Here is a 14,645-nt window from a genome sequence, read left to right as displayed (position 1 = left end):
CACGACGCAGTGTAAGTTTATTACCTATACTAGTTTAGTTCGTTACACATATGTTTCTGATGGGATTCTGGAATTCCTTTTGCAACATATATTTGAATATATAGAAAAGAGATGTTGTGAAGGAGAGGACTGCTAAGGGTCTCCGCTGGTAACGCATCTCTCTTACTAGGCTGAAGTAGCCCACCACAGCTAACAGTTTGAAAACCATGAAGATGACTTCAAACAGTAAGCAGCCAGACACTAAAGTTCCGTCAACAAAAGTTTCATATTTAATTTATTTCATACAAAATTGCCATTTTTAAACTTCTAGGCATCACTACTTCCAAACAAAGTCAGAAAGCAACTTCCACATTATTTACTTAGTGAGCCATAGATACTGAAACATGAATTGCTGTACTTTAGAGATTATAATTCCAGTTACATGAAGACTTAAGAGTTGTAACAGCCAGTGACACACTCTATTTCCAGTTAGCATTCTGCCTTAAAAAAAAAATAATCTAGCCTTGTGTCTTCACATGCTTTTAAGTTAAGCAGACAGTAAATTAACAATTATTACCAGCAGGCAGGTCTGATATTGGACACTAACATGAACAGTATCCGTAACATTCTGGCTAGTGGAAATACATAATTCACCAGCTATGTGATTCACTGTTAAAAATAAACTGCCATCTCCTCAACCCCTTTCAGTCACTTCACTGGGAACCCACCTTCTTTGACAAATACTTCTGTTTCGGTACAATGTTGGTTACTCTAGGTTTATGATCCAATGTCTCTCTGTTGTCTAGTTGTTTCACCTTGTATATTCTAACAAGCCAGTGCTCTGAGGTAAAGGCTTCCTCCAGATGTTTAAATTTAATGTCTTTGTTGCCTATCTCAGCATTGCGTGTACGATCGAATCCTGGGGGTGTCCGAAAATCCAGCTATAAAAATTAAAGTTGCATATTAGTTTGAGACAAAACCCACAACACCCATCACTGCAAAACTGTGGTACTTCATACCACAAGGCAACGCTTTCAACTGGCCTAGTCAAAGGATAGCACTTCTCTTGCATTGGTTATTGCTACATAGAAAAAAAACTCAGTTCCTTTTTACAACTGAGAAAGAGACACGTTTATTCTTACTCCTACAGATGCCGCAGGAGACAGCGCTCCGTGACTCAACAGAAACACCACGTCTGCATTCAGAGATGAAACTACTCAAGTGAAAGTCTGAGGTGCAGCAGCCTGTGGTGGCTTTTTAGCATAGCTGCTCGCTTAGAATCATAGAATAGGGTAGAAGGGACATCTAGTCCCACCGCCCTGCAATGAGCATCTCCCACTAGGATCAGGTTGCTCAGAGCCCCGTCCAACCTGACCTTGAATGTTTCCAGGGATGAGGCATCTACCACCTCTCTCTGGGGAACCTGTGCCAGTGTTTCACTATCCTCATTGTAAAAAATTTCTTTCTTCTATGTAGTCTAAATCTTCCCTCTCTTAGTTTAAAACCATTACCCCTTGTCTTATTGCACTTGCACTCTCTCTTCTATAGGGCAATAATTTGTACTTCTGTGGTTTACCATACAAGTTGGAAATAGTTCATGTTTTTTATGTTTATCAGCTAAATTTGCTTCCCCCGTGTTACAAATAAGATCCACTGGCCTCAATTTTAGCCAAATAAATGATTCTTCTGCTAACACATCAGGATGAAGGGCCCTTGGTGGGGAGGAGGGGAGGGGAGAAGAGGAAAGAAAGAAGCAAATCAGGCAGACTTCGCTACATCCATATGCTTGATGATCCCAAAGGGGAGTGACAGCTCGCTCTGAGAATTATGCCTTTATTATATAAGTGCCATGTTGTTTAATACACTGATGTGACTTGGATAGAAATGGGGTAGTTTCTGACAGTGATTAAATAGTCAATTAAGAGTTCCACTTCTGTGTTGCTATTACAAAACACAAATCTAAAAGCTCTCCACAACATAACAGTTAATGCTTCAGCAAGCGCGCTGCATAGTGGAATTAAGATGCTCGTCTGGGGCAATATGAAGGACAGCAAAAAGCCAAGTACAAGTGTAGGTTAGCAGCAGAAATGCTTTTTTCTAAAGGTTAGATACAGTAGAGCATGCCTAGATGTGTTTTAATTTGGAAAGCTGACTCTTACCTCTGATTCTGCTACTACAAGCAACACAATCTAAAAGATGGAAAATACATCAAAATAACATTTGCTTTCTCACATTTCAATTCAGATTCAGTAGAAGTTGTAGCACTAACCTGCATCTCTCCAAATCTGTAATAGGACATTTTATACATGAGGCAGTTCAGCAAAGTTGGAGAACCTGCCTTGTCTACCCGGAATTCTCCCTGAGGGGTAAAGTAATCACTTTCCTTTAAAAAGAAAAGAAGATACAAAGAGTCAATATAAAGTAAGCCCCTATTTAAGATAATTTCTCATCCCCTTCTCCACAAAAAAAAACTTCATAGAGAATAAAACTGAGTTTTACAGTTTAAAAGCTGATTTAGGCTAGTCTTAAAACAGAAAATGAAGGTACAATAGTTACAAACTACCTGCTTCTAACCCAGACCCCAATGGACCCACCTTCCTAAATCCATCTTACTGTGCTGGTACAAGTTTTGTCACTTCTGTTAGCAGTTACTGAAAAACTAATCTCAAAAATGTAAAAGTTAGTTGGGCATCTATCAAAATGATTCTTCAGAAAGGTGAAAAGCATTGTATTGTTGATGCAGAAGGTCTGCAATGTTACCATAAACTCCATACGTGCAGAGTGTTTAACCAAAAAAAATGTCTGCCATTTTCATCTCCAGTACAAGATGAAACTATGCACAGGGGCTACTCCCTTGAGCCTGTGCTCAATATCTCGAAGTTTTTCTTAGGCTTAAGCAAATATTACTACAGACTTCTGCAATCTCTGGGATGTTTGAATAACTTAAAGTCTACATAAGTCAATATTAACACTTAAACTGGTCTCCTACTATTACAGAGTTTGAAGAAATTTCTAAGGACAACTGTTTAAACAGTCTGAACGCTCCTACTTTTTTAAAGTATGATGGTGCGCAGTGAGACATGCACACAAGAATTACAAAAGATATTCTGTACTTTTAGTATCATGCAAAAAAAAAAAGTGAGAAGCTTTTGAGGTTACTGACCTTTCAAAATGATAAATATTGAAAGAAACTGGGCTACAGGCCTCTGCACTCCTACTGTTCTAGGAAAACAACCCATAACACATTTTTCAAATAAAATTGCAATAAGTAGTAAAGATTTCCCTCCGCTGTAATAAGTGCTACCGGAAAAGCAACAACATAAATGAAAATTAAGAAAAAAAACCAAAACCAACAAAAAAAACGTAGAGATGAACATACAGAAATATGGTTTTCAGCCAAGAATGCTTCAGTCTTCCCGTGTACGTTTCCACTTACCCGAATATCTTTGGGATGTTCCCCCTCTGCTATTCTCACCATCCACAAGAACTTATTGATATCATCACCAGAGTAGCCAATCACACCACCAAAAATAATCAAAACATAATCCACATCCAGACTTCTCATGATCTCATATGCCGCCGACTCATTTGATGACATTGCCTTTCCCACCTGCATCATAGCAAAAGTATCTTAAATACCTGCAGAGCTGCCTATCGAACACACCTGCCAGACCAAAGCCCAAGAATCCATCCTTGCCAACCAAAGCCTACATTTTCATTCTAGATAAAGAAAACCTATTGTGAATATTTAGAAACACAAAAGCCCAACCTACACTGAAGTATTTTCTCCTCTGTAAGAGGAGTGCTGCCCGCTGAAATGAGTGGTTTGAGTATAAAACGTAGCAGTAAGGGTTTTCCTTTTGTGGCACCTACAGATTTTTCACGTCATGGCTGTATTGACAAACTTAGTGTTGCAGAAAATACCTAATTGCAACTTATTTTCAAAGCTTTACACACAACCCAAAGTGAATAAATTATTTGAAGAGTTAGTCATTTCTTTGGGGGTTTTTTGTTTTTTTTTTTCCCCCCTTGAGCTCTGTCCTTCAGTAATAAAGCAGCCGTGCTACGTTGTACTCAGTAGCATACAGGCACCCTCAGCATTGAATTCAAGGTAAATTTATGCAGAGAAAATGTCAGAATAGTGACATCCTTAAGTTAAAAGCGTAATACAGTTCTGGCTTTGAAAAACTTTCTAAAGCCGTTTCCAGAACCTCTTCCATGCTGGTCACTTCCCGCACTTAAAGAATTCGCTTAGGTCAGTAGCTGGCAATCAGTTCAGTAGTTTTGTTTGCCATTGAAGCTCTTGTACTTCAGACATAATAATGTATCACTGTAGTAAAAGGGAGTAACTACAATATAAATAATATTGCATCCAAATTGGTAACATTCAGTTAAGAAGGTAATTAGAAAACGCCAAGCTTCAGCTGCAATCTGTCAAAAAGCCTGGGAACCTCAGCTTCTTGGCCATTATCCTAATCAACGTGAAGTTATTTGGCAGATTTCCATTGCTGTGCAGGAGGAAGTCATCTGGCGCATGTCTCCAGGGCATGCCTCATTTAGCGCACAAGTTCAGGTATTCGCCACAACACACATTTATTGTTTGGGTCCCCCTTTATTCATTCCGAAATGGAACCTGACAGCGCCAGCAGTCATACTGGAGAGAATTCTTTATTAAAAACCATCATTGCTAATTGCTGTAATGTGTATGGTTACTGTGCTTATGCAATACAGATGACTTCCACAGTCTCTCTGTTCACCTTGTCCTGCAGGGATCTGGTGATCCAGATATAGTATCTGCACTTCTACCTCTTGTAGAAGAGGGAGGCACATAGAGCTATCAAGAGTTGAACGTCCATCTAAAACACACTGTCACGCCAACAACCAAAATTAGAGAAAAATGCCTTAAGAGTACATGGGAAGGCTCGTTTTCCGACATTAGGACCAACACCACGATTTCCCAAGCTTGCTTTCAGCTGATGTGAGTTCCCTGCTCCTGTCAAAAGCACATACGTATGATCCCCCCCTACCCCAATACACATTTTTCAGGACTTTGGGTGCTCAAAGCATAGTTTGATTAATTTGTCAGTTTGAACACTGCTTGTCTGCAGATGTGGTCCAACTGCTGTACTAGGTACTGACACAAGACAAGAAACTGCCCTAACATGTTCCTCAAGCCCTTCCCCCATTCTGCCCAAGACACAGGTCGTCTGTGTGATCACAGAGTGAGGAGTCATCACACAGCACCTAGTAAGACTGCAACCCAGCTACAACGTACAGCATTTTTTTGTTTCTGAAAAAAGTTTTAAGTTGCCCAAGGTGGTGATCCTGTAGCCACAGGCAATGCTAACACCCGGCTTCTAAGCACATGCACAAAGGTTAAACTTACTCTTCAGAAGTGAAAGAAATGAAATGTACAGATGTTCTGTCTAACTGCAAATTTGAGAAGACAGAATCGTATCAAATCTGCAACACTTCCACTGCTATTCATAAACTTTCTCTAATTTCCAAGATGCCCGAAATCTGTTGTTTCATGTGGTCAGTTTTCACATGCCATTCAAAAATCCAGTCAGCAAAGACCCTGCTGAACTGAAATGATCCCTATTTGGATAGTTCCTGTAAAGTAGTGATACCAGGCAAGCTGTCATAGCACTAATCACAAGGAGAATGGTTCCATTAGCTTTTGTCTATCCTCTCACAAAGAAAAGAAGAGAAACTGAAGCAGAAGTGAAGTTTTCAAAACTCCAAGGAAACAAAATAGAAACTCCAAAACCAAAATTGATCCCTCCCTTCCAGTCCCAAAACTCTTTATACTCGAGTTCTAATAAATGCAAAAATGTGTTCCTTCCACCTCTGTGTTTCCCGCTCTACGGATTTTTTCCTTAGTATCATACTATCTGTCAACAGACATTTACAATTTTGTACTTGACTACAATGTAAACGTTTTAGTGTTTCTACTCCATAGAAAATCGCCACCCTTACCAGGGCTATGTGGCTGTTGTTCCAAGTATTGTTATCAACCAAGGTTGTCCGGTTAGCCATTCCTGCTATCTGATAGCCATAGTCCCACCATGACATCACTCTGGCGTGCTCGTCTGTGTTTTGTCTCAGCCAGTAATAGGCTTCTCTGAAGTCATCTAGGATATTCCGGGTGCTGGAAAACAGAATTCATTTTATTCACATCAGTACAAATACTAGCAACAAATTAACTGCACCATGATAAATCTGGGCTCACAAATAAGGGTTTTCTTGTGTGCTCATCTCCCTTTGAGGGATTCAGTCACCAGCAGTCATAAGTTTGAACTCACCGACAGCTGAATGACCAGAAGCTGAGCTGCTTTTGAAGATGCATCTGCATCTTCAAAATGCACTATATGCATTTTAAATGCATTTCCAGTCAAATATATATTCATAAACAAGTTTTCCCACTTGACTCAAAAACTTTCCTTTTTTTTTTAACCATCATCTTTATTGGCTTTGGATAGGATTATTTTTATGCATTTACATTAAATATTTCAGAAAATGTTGTATCTTCTTGAAAATTAAAGTATTACGAATTGTTTATTCAGGTGACAGCTCTGCCTTAATATCATAAGAAGTGATTAAAAGAAGTTAAAGCAAATTTCTAACGCAAAGGAAGTAGAAAGGCTTTTGCCCTTTAATTATTTTCAGACCTGTAGACCTTACTTACCCATCATGGTTATAGGAAGCAAGAACAACGCTGGGGCTGGAGTACGCATTGCTAGTTACCCAGGTACAGTGAACAGCAAACATCATCAACAACATCAGCATCAGCATAGTAACAATGTTTTTGATATTGGGACCCAGTCCTTCTTCTGTTTTTTCCTGTTCAGATACATGTTTTCTCACTTTGCCTGCCTAAACAAACACAGATATATCTGTTACGGCAACTTTTGTCACCCTTGACAATGGAACCCATGCCTTTTTCTTCACCACATACACCCCATAAATGCTACGGGATACTATAAAGCTAGACCAAGTTGAAGTGTAAATTAACTAAGTATGCACAAGAATATTTTGACAATCCAGCAACTTGCAAAAATGGATGATTCCTTAAAAGCCTCTTTCAGAAGACAAAAAACTATTATGTGAGGGTCAATGCATGACTTCCTTGGTTTGGCTCAATATGATGATGACCTTTTATAAGGCAGGATGCAAAAGAGAAAGGCACAGATACTCCCTGTGAGGAAAAGGGGGGAAACCCAAGGCTCATGCACTGTCAGGGTCAGTATGACAAAGCCTAAGAGATTTAAAAAATTTCGTATCTAACAGCGTTTTCTTCATGATAAAGAGAGTATGCATGTTTATGAATAGAAATACCTTTTTATAAAATCTATTATTCTTTAATTTCACCGTGTCTTAGAGGAAATACAGAGAGGCAAATATTCAGTGACACAGAACTGCTATAACTAGTTAAGGTGAGCGAGCAGCTGTCTGCCGTTGCTTCTACAAAAGGCTGGGTCAACACTGTACGTTTCCTTTAGGTTACGGGCACAGCACTGATCAAGCTAGAAGGATGCGCTTCTACATTGACACTGATTTTTTTTCAGGACATCAGTCACACCTTATTGGAGAACATCAATATTTGTTCTAAATTTAAATGCTAGTGATTCAGATCTCTAGTGGTATTTAAAACATTCTGACCAGAAGAAAAAAAAAAAAAAAAAAAAAAGAGAAGTAAAAATGAGCTGGTTTCTGATGTCTAACTTTTGCTCCCTCCCCATACCTTATCATACAGGTTGCCAGGGTTCCTTTTGTCATCCTCATCACTGCTGTCCTCTATTGGTGGATTTTCCCTCTTCATATCATCCCCCAAATAACGCTCAAAGACATTGGAGAAAGCAATTGCAGACAGCATGCAGACCACTGGAGTCAAAGTGAGCATCAGACGAACCATCACACCAGCAAAGTAAACGGCGCTGATTGCGTACAGAGCAACTGCAAAGAAGCAAATCTACTGATGACATTTAGAAAATAACACTCACTCTGACTGCACACTTACATGCTCTCCATAAAACTACTTCCAGAAGTGGGTTGAGCATGTGTATGTAAAGCCTTCAGTATGCATCTTGTATTTCATTGCTTTTTAATTTACAGAGCTACAGTTCAATTAACATTTGTCCCTTTTAAGCCTCAAACCCTTCCTGAAGTCCATCTTGACAACTTAACAGTAATGCAATCCCATTTTCATATTCATTAATAATGTGTCAGAAGATACATTATTAGTGCAGTTTAATATCACACACCAAAAATACTACTGGAATAATAGGTAGCTCATTTGATTAAAAAGGTCAAACAGCCCTAGACCAAACAAGTTATTGAAACTGAAAAAGCAAAAGGAAGCGTTAGAGTTTCATGTTAAGTATCAAATTTTAATTTAAGCTAGAGATATCTGTGGACAAATTGGGGGCTTGTCTACATTATAATTCCATACAGACAAATAATAAAATATTGTGAGCCCTATTCTGAAGCCAGTTTTCCTGAACGATGTTATCTCCACTCCCCTCCCCCCAAAAATCCCAAAACAAGATTTTCAGAATGGTAAGGAATATTCAGAACACTCTTCTTAGGAGGGAAAAAAACCCAAACAAACTTGTGTGCACTGGTTAGGAACATCTATTGTTCAAGTAATAGTTGTTATTCCTTAACACAGTAAATGTTCCCACTACCCACGTACATCTTAGGTAATCCTAAATGGCGTAGTCTGGAGCCTCCTGTCCCTGTAAAAGCTCAAGACCTCAGTGATCTTCACTCCTCCATACAAGTCTCAACTTCAAATTACATCCTTACAAGCCTCATTCATAGTCTTAAAAGTCTGCTTTCACAGTACAGCTTTGTACAAATAAACTATTTGTTGTCACTGACATAGGGAGACCCCACACCTCCACTTAGGCTCCACAGCAAGCGATTCTGTTCACTAAAATAGCAGAAAATCTGGAAAGAGAAGGCATTTTGAATCATCATCTGTGATGGGATGAGTGCCAGAAACCCAGGGGAGGGTCAGGTGCCTTGCAGCCTGCACAGTGTTGGGACCTTCCCTTTGCACTGAGCTGTTCGTCTTGCTGAACTGCACCGTGGAACTGCACCCCAATGCAGGGTTTGCAAGATTGGCATGCGGAAGAACATACAACTCCATCCGCAGAACAGAACCATACCCACAAGGATTTCAGTCCCACCTCTTGGGAGGACACTCCATCATCATTTCACCAACCTTTGCATTTTTATAAACGATTTTAAATACTGCTGGGTGCAGGCAACTTTTAATAATCATCTTTAAACACATCACTTTTAAACCTTTTTTTAGAACAAGCCATATACCAGCTCTCAGCAAACAAAAACAAAATAGAATCAAGTTGAAGACAAGATTTTTCAAAACAATTTTTAAATGTTTTCTCTTACCAAAGACTCTTTCATCATTGATGTTTTTGATACAGAACCACAGCCCTGCTGGGAAAGTACACACGAGAATATGCAGATCAAAAAAGAAGGAAACCCATGTTGTAGGCTGATGCTCAGACACAGAGGCAATGATCGGGATGTGAATTTTCGCATACCTTTTTTAAAAAAAATTCAGTTCAAATTATTTTGAAAAGATAAAATTATTAAAACTTGTAAACATTAGGAATTCTGAAATTAATTTCAAAAGAAGCATTTCAATTTAAAATGGCAAGTGCTCTATTCAGTAGAAAACTGATAAAACTTTTATACCGAAAAAGTCCCCAGGTCTTACTGTATTTAGGAACTATTTGGTGTATAGAGTTATTGAAAACACCAATATAAAGGATTATTTCCATACTAATTAAAAGAATGAAAATTATGGACGATTTTTTTTTTTATTATTATGGCTAAATATGAAGCCAAATTGATCAAAATGAAAACACACAGCTATGGAAGCCCCATCATTACATTTTGAAGAGATAATAACACATGCCAGTAAGTCTCCTAGAGTTTCAATATTGTATTTTGAAAACTCTCTACACAGAATATCTTTGTTTTCTTAGTACAGAAAGTTACAGTATTAAATACCAGATCAGTTACTGATGCCCTCACATCCTTTTAGATGCTGAATAAATCAGGCCTTGTCTACACTTGGAAATACGTGTCAGCTAAACAACATATCACACACTCAGTGCAGACAAGGACAAAACTGCATGCTATATTAAAGACAGCTATATGTACCGACCTAATCCAGGGTGCTACGTGACTGAATGGTGAGGTATCAAACATATGTCCTTTTCTTCACTGAGATCTAGTTCTCATTCAAAGCTACATTGCATGTTTTAACACAATGTGATTTTCTAATGTAGACAAGCCCTCAAAAGTTTAATGCTCTGTGTGTGTATATATATATATATATGTATATGGACTGCTTCATTTATAGGCAAAGAACAACATCTATGTGTTCTTCAAACAAATGTGAGGCTTCTTTACTGACATCTATTTCTACTACATTTACTACAGAGTTGGTACAGAATCTGTATGAGTGGCACTTAGGAGCTTGAAAAAACCTGAACAGCAAAAGCTTGAAGTTCTCCTATTCCTGCTTTTAAACTGAAAAAAACCCAAAACCTACCAACTGAATTACACCTTAAATACATTTATCTGAAAAAAAATATTTGAGTTTTTGTTCCTATTTTCCTGGCTGGCTAAAGAATCCAAGATTGTATTTTTAAAGGTTTACTAAAACAAAAGGTTAACTAGCACAGGTTTTTACCCATGAAAACATACATGAATAAACCAGAATTGTTCAGAGTATACATCTGTATACACAAACCGGATGTATGAACATAATAAACAGGCAACATGCAAGATCATATGTGCAACATCTTTGTGACTTCGTGCAACGTTGCACAATGAAAATAGCATAAGGTTAAGGCTCTTAGTAATTTTTAAATGTGTCTTCAAGTGTTGGTACAACTTTTGGTTATTTTATGCCGAGAAGTGCTACAATTTCATATAGAAAAACATACCATTACATATTCAAAGACTTCCAAAGAAGCAAGAAATTTAATAGACCAATTAGTGAAACGGTTGCAAAGATCATGAAACAGCCACTACAAATGCTTCCTTTAGATAAAAGCACTATATTCTCCTTGACTGATATACTAAATGGATTTGAGGATGAGGAGAACAAGAGGTTATTAGTTTTCAGTAGAATGTTATTGATATCTAAATCCTTATATCCTTTATTCCTACTTACCCAGTGTCCCACAATGAATAAAATCTGCCACTCCAAGGAGCAATATAACCTGAAAGAGAGAATGGGGAAAAAAATCTTTTGCTGCCTAGCTATTTAAATGCAGTAATTTTTCTAGCAAAACCCAAAGAAATTTCATTAACTTCTAATATATGTGAACTAGACCTACCGCATTAGCAGGCTATAAAGTCTACCAACCATGAAGCTAGTTTTAGAACAACACACTCTTACAGGATCACACTCTCACAGGATCACATTGTACTCGTTGAGTATCGAAACACGCACACCTCCAAAATTAAAGTAATGCAGTAATAACTAAAATATTTCTCGAAGAATATGACAGATAGCAACCTACACTCCATAAAGAAATATAAAAAAAAATACATAATTGATAAGAAAGTAATACTTCTGAAATGCCCGAGTGGGAAACTGGCAACAATCTATAGCCAAAACACTGATACTCAATGAAACACTGGTTTCCTATTGTTTCTCTACTGATGGATCTACACCAAGCATGGAATAGAAAAGCTGCTACTAGACATGCTGACAAGCTTTACATATTATTTTTTTTTAAACAAAGACTTTAGATACTTTAATATCTTAAGATGAAAAGAAACAGCATCATTATGAGATGAAAGATAAAAATCAGTATTTGAAGTTATTAGTAAGACTCTTCTTAGATTTTATTTTCACTTTCCTTGCATCTGCTTCAGCTCGCTCTGAAGAGATACAGACAAGCTGAAACAAGAGAAAGTTAAATCCTTTTATTTATTACCCAAGTCTTTGTGCATGACACAGTAAGTCTTCCCTCTATCTGATATTTAAAAGTAGTATAAACTGACTGAAGGTTTTAGTTTAATATCTAGTTTAGACATTTAAATATTGTGGTTAATCCTCTATGACAAGACATATTTTTCCCTTCAGTCTTTGGGTGTAAAGTTTGCTCCCAAATCACTGCGTGCACAAGGAGCTGCCAGCAGATGGGGAACTACCTGTTATGGTCTTCTCTGAATGTATCCAAAATATTAGATTAGATAGGATTCATCTGAGGTACTGAAAGAGTTGGCCAATGTGATAACTAGCCACCATCTTCATCGGGGTGATAAGGGCGGTGTCTGGTGCTTGTAAATGGCTAATGCTACACCAGTAGGAAAGGCACGAAGGAATACACAGGAACTACAGGCCAGTAACCTGAGTCCCTGAAAAGATCATGGAGCACAGCCTCCTGAAATACATTATTAAATGCTTTTTGAACCATTTTCTTCATTTCTCATTTATAAGCTGAAGAAGAATGGGCTGAACAAACAGACCATTTGATGGATTGAACACTGGTTGTACTGACAAGCTCAAAAGGAGCACTCAGTGGATCAGGGTCCAGCTGGTGGCTAGTAAAAAGTAAAAATATCCCAGAGGCCGAAACAGTGAATGATGCTAAATTGAAAAGAGTGGCTGACATGCCTTGTATCAGGCAGGACTTCAATCCAGAACCTCAAACCTTTCTTCCAGGTGCTGCACCTGGGATACAGGGTCCAGATGTGAGCACCCTTCTGAAAGAGGATCATTAAGAAAATAGGGATCAGAGTGCTGTGAGATGGTCAGGACCCCAGACCGCACAGCACACCAGGAGAAACTTGAGGCAATGAGGTTTGTTCCATCTGGTGAAGTGCTGATACTGAACCGTGAATTTCAGAAGTTGAAACCAACACTTCCTAAGAACTGCAACAAAAGACATTTTGCTGCACACTGAGATTAGAAGCCACATTTTGTTTTGATATGCCAGTCTGAAAATTTTTACTAAGTATTACTAGGACCTGCTCATACGTACTGAAAAGCAAATCATAAACCATCAAGTTTTAGAAGACTTTCAAACAAATAGAGATGCTAAGTATTCTTTTGGAATAATGGTATCATAATTAACAAAAATAAAACTGCTGTTAAACAGTCCAAAATGTTAAACAACTGATATAAAAAAAAATTTATGCCAGAAACATTGCTAAAAAAAGTACAAGAAAGAAGTCAGCCAAAATAAAAACAAGTGAAGTCTCAGGGAAGTGTGTTTTTCCAAAATAAAACTCTAACAAAACACAACTGTATTTGAGGCATAATATTAAGATCATGCAATTTAAACCAAGCAGAATTCAATTGTTGCACGGGCAACATATCTTTAGCTAGGAAAATAAAATTGCTTTTTCTTCACCAGGGGGAGGAAGTATGGCATTAGATCACCAAGGAAGTGTCATGGAATCAGAAGACGGCAGTGAGACATCTGGGGATGGCAACCAAGCAAAGACAAGCTTGATTTTGTAAGACTGGGTAAGACTGCCTTGAAGACTGGAGGCTGAACCACAGACCTAAAGTAGAACTTACAGATTAATTCCAGTCATACAGAAATCAGGTTCAAGTATTTCAGAAAGTAAGCAATCTGACTTTGACCTATCAATGCTATTCAGAATAGATTAGCTATACCTATCTTCATAATATGCTTTGGCTACAGTTATGTTCCTCATCCAGTCTGACTTCTTACATCATCATGTGGATTGTGGATAAACCTGAAATATTGGAATGATGCTACAAAGTTGTTTTGTTTTGTTGGTGGTTTTTTGTTTGTTTGTTTTTGGGGTTTTTTTGTTGTTTTGTTTTTGTTTTGTTTTGTTTTTTTTTGTTTTTTTCAGCCCCTGTAGCCCAGAAAGCACAGTGAATTACAACACACAGAAATACAGAGTAACATGCACACTGGTTTGCTGTGGCATTGCCAACAACTAGTTGTAAACTACTTCTTTAGTAACTACTTGTAAACAAAATATTGATCAACCGGTTACAGGCTCCAAAGGTAAACTAGTTTCACGTTTATTTACCTGTGTATGTCAAATAGATGACACTCAGGAATACAATACCAGCAGCTAGTGAGACACCCAAGAAGAACAACGTCTGAAATTCTTGCTTTGTTAATCTGTCTCTCAGGTACTGCAAAAATGCATACGCCTGCAGCAGTGCAAAAACACCTAAAGGAAGAGGCAAGTTTTTGTTTAAATGCTCAAAACCAGTAACAGCTGTTAAAGCAATTGGCATACTTTGGCTATATTTGAATTAGAAAAATAGATGTAGGGTACACACTTACATCTGAAAACTAGTATAAAATCACTTTCTGACAAATAGCCTTTAATACTTAACAGGGATGATACTTTCTTGCAATGACAGAAACTTGCAATGGGAGAAAATGCTCTCCAAAACATTTTTTGCTTATTATATATCAAGAGCTCCAATACCCACGGCCTCTTTGCTCCCAAATTACACTGGGGTAAGGGACAGAATCACTTGAAATATAGATTGCATTGATTATGACAAAAACACAGGTTAGCATATCCAGACCTGGTGAAAAATTAAGACACATATCCGACGCAACACAAACAAGGCTGACATAGAAAATATATGGAAATTAAGCTACTACACA

The 14,645-nt window shown here is 37.9% G+C and overlaps 1 protein-coding gene across 3 annotated transcripts in view; it reads right to left on the bottom strand.

The window, feature by feature from the left end:
- STT3B (STT3 oligosaccharyltransferase complex catalytic subunit B) overlaps positions 1 to 14,645 on the bottom strand; it is a 53,406-nt gene that overhangs the window by 3,007 nt on the left and 35,754 nt on the right. The window contains exons 7-16 of one of the 3 annotated variants that reach the window (XM_074575105.1): positions 14,050 to 14,196; positions 11,198 to 11,246; positions 9,397 to 9,551; positions 7,724 to 7,935; positions 6,668 to 6,855; positions 5,959 to 6,130; positions 3,416 to 3,589; positions 2,249 to 2,362; positions 2,139 to 2,168; positions 708 to 920 (exon numbers count right to left, since the gene is read on the bottom strand). In XM_074575105.1, coding sequence (XP_074431206.1) covers positions 708 to 920; positions 2,139 to 2,168; positions 2,249 to 2,362; positions 3,416 to 3,589; positions 5,959 to 6,130; positions 6,668 to 6,855; positions 7,724 to 7,935; positions 9,397 to 9,551; positions 11,198 to 11,246; positions 14,050 to 14,196 — 1,454 coding nt within the window. The remainder of the gene's footprint in view (positions 1 to 707; positions 921 to 2,138; positions 2,169 to 2,248; positions 2,363 to 3,415; positions 3,590 to 5,958; positions 6,131 to 6,667; positions 6,856 to 7,723; positions 7,936 to 9,396; positions 9,552 to 11,197; positions 11,247 to 14,049; positions 14,197 to 14,645) is intronic. The other 2 variants (XM_074575108.1, XM_074575107.1) reach the window with 2 other exon arrangements.

This window comes from Larus michahellis, chromosome 2 (assembly GCF_964199755.1).
Source record: "Larus michahellis chromosome 2, bLarMic1.1, whole genome shotgun sequence".
Taxonomy (NCBI): domain Eukaryota; kingdom Metazoa; phylum Chordata; class Aves; order Charadriiformes; family Laridae; genus Larus; species Larus michahellis.
The sequence above is the reverse complement of the archived record's forward strand: the minus strand, read 5'-3'. Positions and strand labels throughout refer to the sequence as shown.